Source organism: Oncorhynchus nerka, linkage group LG24 (assembly GCF_034236695.1).
Source record: "Oncorhynchus nerka isolate Pitt River linkage group LG24, Oner_Uvic_2.0, whole genome shotgun sequence".
NCBI classification, from domain to species: domain Eukaryota; kingdom Metazoa; phylum Chordata; class Actinopteri; order Salmoniformes; family Salmonidae; genus Oncorhynchus; species Oncorhynchus nerka.
Genome location: NC_088419.1, coordinates 48209586 through 48221892, shown reverse-complemented (window position 1 = coordinate 48221892; position 12307 = coordinate 48209586). Strand labels below are relative to the sequence as shown.

Genomic DNA, 12307 nt, shown 5'->3' with positions numbered 1-12307 from the left:
CTCTTAACTTCAGAAATGTTTGTCTCACAATCCAATGCCACAGATGTCTGAAGTTTTGAGGGGGCGTGCAATTGGCATGCTTGACTGCAGGACTGCACCAGTGCTGTTGCCAGAGAATTTCATGTTAATTTCTCTAACATCAGCTGGCTTCAACGTCATTTTAGAGAATTTGACATCAAGTCCAACCGGCCTCACAACTGCAGACTGTGTGTGGCATCGTGTGGATGCACGGTTTGCTGATGTCAATGTTGTGAACGGCGTGACACATAGTGGGGTTATGGTATGGACAGGCATAAGCTATGGGCAGCGAACACAATTGCATTTTATAGATGGCAATTTGAATGCACAGATACTGTGATGAAATCCTGAGGCCCATTATCGTGCCATTAATTCGCCACCATCACCTCATGTTTCAGCATAATGCACGACGACCTCATGTCGCAAGGATCTGTACACAATTCCTGGAAGCTGAAAATGTCCCAGTACTTCCACAGCTTGCATACTCACCAGATGTGTCACCCATTGAACATGTTTGGGATGCACTGAATCAACGTGTATGACAGCGTGTTCCTGCTACTGTCCAGCAACTTCACACAGCCATTGAAGAGGAGTGTGACAACATTCCATAGGCCACCGTCAACAGCCTGATGAACTCTATGTGAAGGAGATGTCCCGCTGACTTTTCTGGTTTTCTGATACATGCCCCTACCTTATTTTTAAGGTTTCTATGATCAACAGATGAATATCTGTATTCCCAACCATGTGAAATCCATAGATTAGGGCCTCATTTATTTATATCAATTGAATGATTTCTTTATATGAACTGTAAATCTGAACTGTAAATCAATTAATTTGTAGAATAACTGGAATTAAAACCAAACCTTAACAAGGGTCCCAGGACAAGTAGAGAGCTCAATGTTCATGTCATCCAACAAATGTAAATGCCCTGAGTTTGCTAAACGGCATTGGCACTTGGATTGGAACCGGAGCTTTGGTCAGATGACATGAAAATAGAGCTCTTTGGCCACACAAACCAGTGGTGGGTTTTGCATTGAAAGATGCATATGCAGAAAATAACCCCATACCTTCTATAAAATATGGTGGTGGATCTTTGATGTTATGGGGCAATTTTGCTTCCACTGGTCCTGGCGGCCTTGTTAAGGTCAACAACATCATGAACCCAGTACCACAGCATTTTAGTCAAAAACCTGGTTTCCTCTGCCAGGAGGCTGAAACTTGGCCGCAAGTGGATCTTCCAGCAAGACAATAAACTAGAGCACACATCCAAATCCACAAATAAATGGTTAATTGACTATTAAAATCAACATTTTGCAATGGTCATCTGTCTCCGGACTTGAACCCCTTGAAAACATGTTTTGAATTGAGGTGGTCAGTCCATAAGCGCAGACGAAGGATATCAAGGATCTGAAAAGATTATGTATGGAGGAATGGTGTAAGATCCCTCCAATTTCATAAAACATTTTAGAAAAAGGCTCTGTGCCATTATCCTCGCAAGGTAAGGCATTGAACGGTATTAAAAACAGGGGTGCCGATATCTTTGATCCCCATCTTTTTGAGAATTATTATTTCTCCCCCTTCCACTTGCCTCTTACATTTTTTTGCGGTAATGCTGAGATTTAGTTTGTTGTCGAGCAAACATTTCCATACATGTTTGTTAGCTGCATGTGTTTCATAACTCCACGAGTCCTATTTATGATATCATTTACAAAGATTATACCGTTTAAAAAATGAATAAACCCAAAACATTTTTTAAATCAATTTGTATATTTGAGTTTAACCATAATATTTCTTGTAATATTTGTTGTCTTTTCTGGTGGATTAAACAGAAATTGCAACCAACATTCTATGGCTTATTTTGGAGATTTCATTTTATAATAACCGAAAGTGAAGGTTATAATCTCAATAAAGGGAAAAAGGCCATTCTTGAACATGGGGTGAGATATTGGGCGGCAGGGTAGCCTAGTTGTTAGAGCATTGGACTAGTAACCGGAAGGTTGCAAGTTCAAACCCCCGAGCTGACAAGGTACAAATCTGTCGTTCTGCCCCTGAACAGGCAGAACCACTGTTCCTAGGCCGTTATTGAAATTAAGAATGTGTTCTTAACTGACTTGCCTAGTTAAATAAAGGTCAAATATAAAAATAATATTCTTACTAATCTGCTAGAGAACCAGTTCTGATTTAAAATATCACTTTTGTAGAAGTTGTATATATTTATTTTGTGATCCAATATGTAATCCAGAGAGGTTAGAAAAATGATCTAGATCCTCTGAGGCTGTGGAGGGATCCACATTTTTAAAACTGCCATCTGTTTTTGTTTTACTACCTCCTAAATTCTTAATTGCTTGTGTGGAAGTGCAGTTAGGAAGTCGCATATCAGCTTTTTAATATGCATGAGGCATCAGCCAGTCTCTTTTGCACTCTCCCTGAAATCCAGCTTTATTACAGTTGTTTAATAAACTCTGTATTAAAGGAGTAGTTCACTATTTTCCAGCTTGATGTTAGATGATTCTTCACCTTGAAAGTAGTCTATGGGCCAGGAGAAACTGTAGACCATGGTTCAGTTCTCCTTAACTTGAGCTAACTTTAGTCACCACAAGCTAACTATCAATGGAAGTGATGGGGGCATGTGTACATGTTTTGTTTTTAAATGGCCAAATCACCTTGTTAGGGACTAGCTCCCGCTGTGGGAATCAAATCAGCGGAAATTTCAAGTGCGCCGCGTATAGTTTTTGATAAAACTCAAATTTTCATTAAAATACACATACAAGGTACTGAATTAAAGCTACACTCGTTGTGAATCTAGCTACCGAGTCAGATTTGTAAAATGCTTTTCGGCGAAAGCATGAGAAGCTATTATCTGATAGCATGTACCCCCAAAGTACTGCAACGCCACTTAAAACGACAGATTTTGCGGTAGCCGGCGCTACCCAAAACGCAGAAATAAAATATAAAACATTCATTACCTTTGACGAGCTTCTTTCTTGGCACTCCTAGATGTCCTATAAACATCACTATTGGGTCTTTTTTTCGATTAAATCGGTCCATATATAGCCTAGATATCGATCTATGAAGACTGTGTAATCAAGGAAAAAACGGAGTTTGATAACGCAACGTCATTTTTTTAAATTAAAAAAGTCGACGATAAACTTTCACAAAACACTTCGAAATACTTTTGTAATGCAACTTTAGGTATTAGTAAACGTTAATAATCTATCAAAATGATCACGGGGCGATGTATATTCAATAGCTCCACGTCCTGATATCATGTCCAAATATTTCTCAACCAAAATATCCGGTCAGAGACCGGAAGAAATGCACTGCCTCGTGTCCGTTTGACCAAGAAACAAATCGTAGGCAAATGACAAGACTGTTGACATCGTGTGGAAGCTGTAGGTATTGCAACCTCGGCCTCATTTAATGTAGTTCCCATTCAACAATGGGTTGAAGTGGCGCATGGATATATTTTCCCATTTTCAGTGATCAGATTGTCCTGTGCTTTTCGATGAAACGCACGTTCTGTTATAGTCACAGCCGTGATTTAACCAGTTTTAGAAACGTCAGAGTGTTTTCTATCCACACATACTAATCATATGCATATACTATATTCCTGGCATGAGTAGCAGGACACTGAAATGTTGCGCGATTTTTAACAAAAAGCTGCGAAAATGCGCATAATCCTTAGTAACATCAAACCAAATATGGAGTTGATTTCAGGTCATCACTTCCATTGATTGTTAGCTTGTGGTGACTAAAGTTAGCTGAAGTGTCTGTTTAAAGAAAATGGAAACCTCGATTACAGATTCTCTTGGCCCATAGACTACCTTCAGGTTAAGGAACCGTCTAAAATCTAGTTGTAAAATTGTGAACTACTCCTTTTAATTTCTGTACCCTGTTTGTTATATTTTTTAAAGTGGATTTATAAGTTTGTCTTAAACAATATTATAGTCACTTCTGCATACAGAGTGGTATTGTTGGAAAGTTACTAATGAAGAGGCTTTTTTTCTCTCTCACAAACACAACCCAGTGAGCAAGCCCCTCCTTTACAGCTCGCCAAGAGATTCAAGGACAAATAGGCAGACCGACACAAACAGGCTCTCTTAAGCTGAACATGCCATACTTGTACTAACAATGACCTATATTAATTAGGTGACTATGGACTATGATAACCCAAAAATAACCAGGCTGATGAGGCCTTAGGAACACATCCTTGTGTAATTGTGCTCTTCCTGATTTGACCCTTGTTTGAATGGGTGATTTACTGATTTATTATGTACCATGTTTATAGTAGAGATTTCTCCTTCTTTCCTCTTTTCCAGACTTTGCTGAGCCCCTGGCATTGCCAACCTTCATGGAGCCCGGCCCTTCCGTGGCCAGCTCGGGCCTGGCTGCCACCCCCCTGGACAACCATCCTCCAGAGGAGAGCATCGCCATCCTCACCTCCATGGGCTTCCCCCGCCGCCACACCGTCCAGGCCCTAAAAGCCACGGTCAGTGGCTCTCTTTCTCTCCTGCTGCTCACACTCACTCTGGTGAAACAACACAAAAATGATATTGTCCTGGTCTAGGAAGCATTCAGTAGGGAGTAGTGCTTTGGTGGTTTTTAATTTGACTTTTTCAGATTTGAATTATCGTAGAGATATATATACTGTGTTGTGGAATATGGAAAATAAACCATCTTTCCAAAGCCTGTTCTGTAGCTAAAACCTTGCAAAGATGGAAAGGGAGACTTATCATGTTTTAAGTAGGTTAATATCCCCCAAAACTTTTAACCAATATGTTTTATTTCTCTCTCAGACATTTGGCCTGCTATTTATATTTGGGCCATTGATGTAAGAATGATGGGGAGTGGCTTTCTATAGTGCCAAACCGTGCTGGAGAATCATGCCCTCTCAGCTATTAACAACTTGGCTGGCCTGCTTGTTTACTTGATATATTGCAGTTTTAATAACTCCTTCATGTCCTTGGTTGCTTGAGATCCCTGTTCTACATGCTGTTTACAAATAGTCCAAGCATCGAGCCCGACATGGTGCATATAGCTAGGCTCGTTCAGCTTTTCAGTTCTATGAGTCAGATTGTTGTGTGTCATACGCGCACAGTCATTTTAGCACAGTTATTTTTATGCATTTGTTTGTGTGTTCCTCCAATGTACCTCGAATGAAACCTAATTCATTCAATTCCGTTATGAATTGTATAAACGTTGAATTCCATTATAGTGGCTGCTATTTTAAGATGGTGCCTTTTTTTTATCTCTTTTTCATCAGTCACCTGCCCTTGTCAGCATAAAATAGATCCCACGTTCTCTACGAAAACAGACCCTCTGATTTCCTTGTATTACCATTCCTAACACCTCCAACACCCCTTGCCATCCATTTTCTTCTCATGAAAAAGCCTAGGATCCTCGTGAGTTATGTAGGAGTGTGAAACATTAGAGGGTCTCCAGGGTCTTCTAATAATAGCCCAGTGAGCACGCAGGAAGTGTTCAACCTCACTGGCCTGTCTGTCTGTCTGACTGACTGCCTGTCTGTGCATGGCCAGAAAAAGCAGACAGCATCAGATTATTCCCCCCAATGTGCCCTCTTGATGTTCTCAATCCTGTTACATTCTCTTGAAGCATGCCAGTCACAATTGTCCATCTTCTGAGATCTCTGAATTTGAGAAGACTTAGAGGAGAGAGGAAGCATATTCTACTGATAATGGTAATTACATGACAATTTAGCCTACCAATTATGACTTTTTGGTTCTTTCGGATTCATCGAAACAAGCAGGTAGTAGTGTAATTTTTTTTTTACCAGTACCAGAAAGTATTGTCAGTAATCAACCACTGAAATAGGTTTGTGAAAGGATGTGTCACCAACATTCGTTGTTTCAGAAAAACAACCTGGAGCGGGCGCTGGACTGGATCTTCACCCACACGGAAAGGGAGGAGGAGGAGGAGGAGGAGACTAGCGATGCCCTGTCTGACATGGCCGATACCACGGAGCCCAACGACAGCGCCTTCTCCAATGCCAACACGCACAGCGACTCCACACTGTCCCCAGACCAGGACGCCTCAGGCCCCCAGATCAAAGACGGACCCGGGCGTGAGTGACTCTGCATGACCTCTGACCTCTAAGACTGATCTAGTGTCAGTTCCACCCTCCCCAGTCCTAACCATAACCATTATGTTCTAGAGACACTAATCTAGGATCAGCTCCACCCTCCCCAGTCCTAACCATAATCATTGGGCTAAATGCATTGATCTAGAGTCAGCTCCACCATCCCCAGGCCTAACCATAACCATTATGGGCAAAACGATAAAGAGAGAAATGACAAAAGGAGAAGAATTACACAAATACAAATGTGGTACAGGAGCTGGGTAAAAAGTTATTTAGCTGCTTTGAATATAAAGCTCACTGCTTGCTGCACCCATATGATGCAACAATTTATGTTTGCAGGTACATTTGGAACAAAACCATCCTTTCACCAATTGTGAAAGGCTTCTCTTTCCACTTCCATTCTGACAGCACACAGTTTTTACGTCACATGTTTGGCTTAAGATTTCATGTTTGAGGAGACTGATTCTATTCAGGGTCTCAGCCTATATGATTTTGAACTCAGAAATGCAAATCACGGACCACAGTCTCTCCAACTACAACCTGCATTGGTTGAATATGATCAGATAGGGATTAGATAGTTTTACTAGCTTGTTCTCATGGGTATACTGTAGGCAAAATGAATCTGTTCTGTTCACAAGGGAGTTGTAGTTTTGTGTAACAATTTGGTTTGACTTCCTGTTTTACAGGTTACGAGCTTTTTGCTTTCATCAGCCACATCGGAGCGTCCACGATGTCTGGTCATTATGTATGCCACATCAAAAAGGAAGGAAGGTAAGTCGGCCACAATGTACATACTCTACATTTATCTCTGCTAGATCCCCTTTCACAATGAAGGATTAAAAAATGAATTATATAGACGAGACTGTTTCCACCAGCCGTTGCATTGCACATTTTTGATCTATTCCAACACTAGCACTCCTGATTTAGACTAATCAAGGGCTTGATCATAGTTGACGAGTTGGGTTTGCTAGTGTTGGAGTCAATCAAGTATTATCTTTGATCGGCTAGCTGTCTTCACCGACCAGATTGGGAAACACTGTCCTAAGAGACTACTTAGATCATTTTGTAATTAGTGGTCTACAATGTGGCATTTGCAAATCAAGACGAAACTAAATGTATAGATGAGGTTTTAACACAATGTGTTACCCATGTTATTCCCCCCCCCCCCTCCCCCCACGTCAGATGGGTGATCTTCAATGACCACAAAGTGTGTTTGTCAGAAAGGCCTCCAAAAGACTTGGGCTACATCTACTTTTACCGTCGACTGTCTAGCAGCTAGACCAAGCGCCCCCCACCCTCCAACCTTAGAGAACCACATCCTCACAACCAGAAGACCGGAAGATGACCACAGTGGAAATTATGGAAACACTCGCACCCCAGACCAGCCAAAAAAAGATAGGAACCGCTCGACTCAGCCAAGTCACTCAAGAGCAACCGAAAGTGCGGTCAAAAGGGAAAGCAATTAGCTTTTTGTATGTCTGTGATTCCCGTGTGCTTGTGTGTATTGAAACGTGTCATTTGTCTGCGGCAAGTGTCAAACTCATTCCACGGAGGGCCAAGTGTCTGCGGATTTTTGCTCCTCCCTTGTACTTGATTAATTAGTAAAGACATCCCCTCACCTGGTTGTCTAGGTCTTAATTGAAAGACAAAACAAAAATCTACAGACACTAGGCCCTCCATGGAATGAGTTTGACACCCCTGGTAGGTACAGAGGGATGTGTGCAATTTCAGTTATCGGAGTGCTCCTCAGTTCTAGTATCGGCATATATCTTACTATACATTTTCTATGCCTTAAGCTACTGTGCCTGTATTTTTATTGAAGTGGTACGTTTTATAAACGTTGGGCATGGTCCAAAAGTGGTCACAAATCACTGCTAGCCCTGAAAGCAGAACTCGATAAAAAGAAAACGCAATGCTGCTGGGAGCTTTGCATGTGCCATGCAGAACGGAATATTGGAGAATGTTTTGCATCTATAGGGAATTAAAAGGATATCAGGAACCCTTAACATGTGATGCAGGATAGAAAATGATGGCATTGAATGCAGAGAAATAGCCAGCATAGGCAAGTGTCAGAATAGAGATTTTTTTTGTTGAAAAACCACTCTTAACTATTATGGATACTGAATAAGTAATACCCTTATTGGAGGGTCCGATGTCCTGTAATGAGGTTAGTCGTATCTGTCTGGTTTTAATTTGCAGGTTTTTCTGGGCAAACTATTTTCTGTACAATGACAATTGGAGTCAAGTTTTAGTTGCCTGGAGAATGTCATTTTTTAAATTGAATATCTGAAAGCACTTTGACATAATTTTTTATATCCCTGCCTTTTCACATAGAAATAGAACCATGAGCATAAATTGAATCACATACCCTAAACTGATATTTTCTTTTCTTCAATATGGTAAAAGCCTGTGACTGTGGTTGTAACTCAAAAAATGACTGTTATATCACCTTTCTATTTTCAAAGTGTTCCTCAGACCATGTTGATTACACATAGTGTATGCATGCATACAGTATTGGTTGGCATTTGTTTGAGCGCCTAATATGATTACATTTTGTGGAAGGACAGACGATGCATGAGGTAAATGTTTGCCAATTATTGTAGTCCTCAAACACTGAGTAATACCGCATTTTAATATTCGATATGCCGCCATCTTTTTAATGTAGAATGTATGCATTTGAACACAGCCATCTGTGTTTTCCTCATTATTATAGCAATATGCACTGGGACAGAATCTCTTCTCTTGAGCATACACCACGTACTGTAGGTTACGACCTACAACTTGTTTCAGAATGTGTTCTCATACTTCAGGACGTGGTGCTGTGCTGAATGTATTCCTTATTGTGCTCACTGCAACCAACCCCCCCCCCCCCCCCCCCCGACTAATGCCAAATTCTAACACTATACAGCCACTCTATCAAAGACAGTTCATCAACCGGTTGTAGTAGAAAATCCAGCTGCAGTGTTGCCTAGAGTTCATTGTATAGTTGTTACATATCGAGTAGTGGATTGCAATGTCGCATATCAAAAACCCTTTACTTTTTTTTATTGTCTTTTGAATACTTACCTGGGTAGTATTCCATCAAAGCAGGTTTCCTGGAAGAGTCAAGAACATGATTGTGCTTGCATTGCAATAATGCACCTTCGGTTTCATGTACTCCGCAATGCAATGTTTTCAGAGACTAAAACTGCATATAAACTCAAACATACTTTTTTGCTGTGCAGGATGAATCATGTTTTTAGACCCACAATGGGAAACCAGATAATGGTTTTGATTTACTAGAGCCCTTAGTTGTTTTGGGTAAGATTACAATTCCCCCTCTCAAATCGATCCCTGAAGATCTCCCATCCTTGTCAGACACTACTTGATAAATTGCTTCTGTTACCTATGCAATTCTTCATGGTCTCTTTGTTTTTGCCATCTCCCTTCCACACTTGTTTATTATTCAATAAGAATAGAATGAATCCCTCTGTCCCATTCTAAGATTGTCATTACTGGTCCTTGACGGTTCAGTGTAGTAGTTACATTTATTAAACAACGGTCTGATTGCTGAGGAGAGGTGGGTGTTCTATGCATTCTAGTTCTATACCGTTTTGTCCTCTACCGGGGTTCCTCCCATCTGGTCAACTCTGGCTGTTTTAGATTGGCAGGGTGCCCGCTCACCTTCTTGCTCTCCATTTACTGTGGAATTGATCGCTATGGAGGACGTCTGTGTTGTCTTCTCTCAGCTCTCTCTTCATCTGTCACTTCCTCTCCACCACTATTTCTTGAGGTTGTGAAAGGTAGTGGTTTACCTTTTGTCACAAAATGCCTTCCTACTGTGAGCATGTGCACTAAAAGTTGACATTTGGTCTGTACAATACATGTATTTTTCTTTTATTTCATTTAACTAAATGTTCAATGATACTTCACCTGTTTTTACTTGATTTTTCTTTGCCTTTTTTGCAAACAAGTTTGTTCCCATTCTGTAGTTTATTACATACAGTTTCCCTGAAGGGATTATTTAAAGTTGACTTTTGTAATGTATGTTTGCATAGTTCAATAAACTACACATTTTGTTGACATTTGACACTTCTGTATTTTAGTGCATTGTTACTGAGGAACTAGTGTGGCTTGGCCATGGTTCCTCATCACAATTCCTCAATGGTTTTCAATTTCATGGCGTCTCTAGTTCTTTACTCGATAAACAGAATGGCAAGCATAATGTATAATTTTAATTGAAGACTGTTTTTTGTTTAGTTATGTGGTAGGAAGGGAGAGCTGCAGCATAAAGTACCCATAAAGACAATGGAATACAATCCTTGGTAGGCATGCAATGATAAAATATATACAACAAAATACATAATTAGACTATTACAGTTTATTTTAAAAGAACGTTCATATACGGTATGTCTGAAAGGTGTTAATGCTTGACTAGTTTAAGTACAGTACCAGTCAAAAGTTTGGCCTCACCTACTCATTCCACGGTTTCTTTATTTTTACTATTTTCTACATTGTAGAATAATAGTGACTACAAACTATGAAATAACATACATGGACTCATGTAACCAAAAAAAGTATTAAACAAATCAAAATATTTAATTTTAGATTCTTCAAAGTAGCCACCCTTTGCCTTGATGACAGCTTTGCACACTTGGCATTCTCTCAACCAGCTTCATGAGGTAGTCACCTGTAATGCATTTCAATTAACAGGTGTACCTTGTTAAACATTAATTTGTGGAATTTCTTTCCTTTAGGGGTGGTATACAGAAGATAGGGCTGTTTTATTAAAGACCAGGTTCATATTATGACAAGAACCACTCAAATAAGCAAAGAGAAACAACAGTCCAATAGTTTAAGACATGAACGTCAGTCAATTCGGAAAATTTGAAGAACTTTTAAAGTTTCTTCAAGTGCAGTCGCAAAAACCATCAAGCGCTATGATGAAACTGGCTTTCATGAGGACCACCACAGGAAAGGAATACCCAGAGTTACCTCTGCTGCAGAGGAGAAGTTTGTTAGAGTTAACTGCACCTGAGATTGCAGCCCAAGTAAATGCTTCAGAGTTCAAGTAACAGACATCTCAACAGCAACTGTTCAGAGGAGACTGCGTGATTCATGGTCAAATTGCTGCAAAGAAACCATTACTGAAGGACACCAGTAAGAAGAAGAGACTTGCTTAGGCCAAGAAACACGAGCAATGGACATTAGACTGGTGGAAATCTGCCCTTTGGTCCGATGAATACAAATGGAAGATTTTTGGTTCCAACCGCTGTGTCTTTGTGAGACGCAGAGTAGGTGAACGGATGATGTCCGCATGTATGGTTCCCACCGTGAAGTGTGGGGGTGTGGGGGTGCTATGCTGGTGAAACTGATATATTTTGAATTCAAGACACACTTAACCAGAATGGCTACCACAGCATTCTGCAGAGATATGCCATCCCATCTGGTTTGCGCTTAGTGGGACTATCATTTGTTTTTCAACAGGACAATGACCCAACACACCTCCAGGCTGTGTAAGGGCTATTTGACCAAGAAGGAGAGTGATGGAGTGCTGCATCAGATGACCTGGCCTCCACAATCACCCGACCTCAACCCAATTGGAATGGTTTGGGATGAGTTGGACCGCAGAGTGAAGAATAAACAGCCAACAAGTGCTCAGCATATGTTATATTTTCAAGACGTTTGGAAAAGCATTCCAGGTGAACCTGGTAGAGAGAATGCCAAGATTGTGCAAAGCTGTCATCAAGGCAAAGGGTGGCTTCTTTGAAGAATCTAAAATATATTTTGATTTGTTTAACACTTTTGGTTACTACATGATTCCATGTGTTATTTTATAGTTGATGTCAACACTAATTCTACAATGTAGAAAATAGTTTTAAAAAATCGAGAAAAACCCTTGAATGAGTAGGTGTATCAACTTTTGACTGGTACTGTATATCGGTAGAGTAGTATGCATTGCAAGTACACTGTAAAGTGTTCCATTATTTCATTTTTAGGTAAATAGTTTCCATCAAAATATTATTTGTTCTATTCATACTTGTATGTTGGCTACAGAAATAAACCATAGTAAACCAGCATGATTACAATGGGTTGGTCAAAATGGCTATAATTAACAAATGTATCGTACACAAGATACAGAGCAATCACAAACTTTTTGTCTTATGCTATTGTACTGACCAGGGAGGTTTGTGGTCGTTCAGTTATACACAT

At 40.2% G+C, this 12307-nt stretch overlaps 1 protein-coding gene across 2 annotated transcripts in view; it reads left to right on the top strand.

Annotated features, from left to right (window-relative positions):
• LOC115108062 (ubiquitin carboxyl-terminal hydrolase 13-like) overlaps positions 1-10177 on the top strand; it is a 59726-nt gene extending 49549 nt beyond the window's left edge. For both annotated transcript variants that reach the window (XM_029631987.2, XM_029631986.2), the window contains exons 18-21: positions 4338-4507; positions 5890-6100; positions 6802-6886; positions 7298-10177. In XM_029631987.2, coding sequence (XP_029487847.2) covers positions 4338-4507; positions 5890-6100; positions 6802-6886; positions 7298-7394 — 563 coding nt within the window. In that variant the 3' untranslated portion in view covers positions 7395-10177. The remainder of the gene's footprint in view (positions 1-4337; positions 4508-5889; positions 6101-6801; positions 6887-7297) is intronic.
• The last annotated feature ends 2130 nt before the right edge of the window (positions 10178-12307 follow it).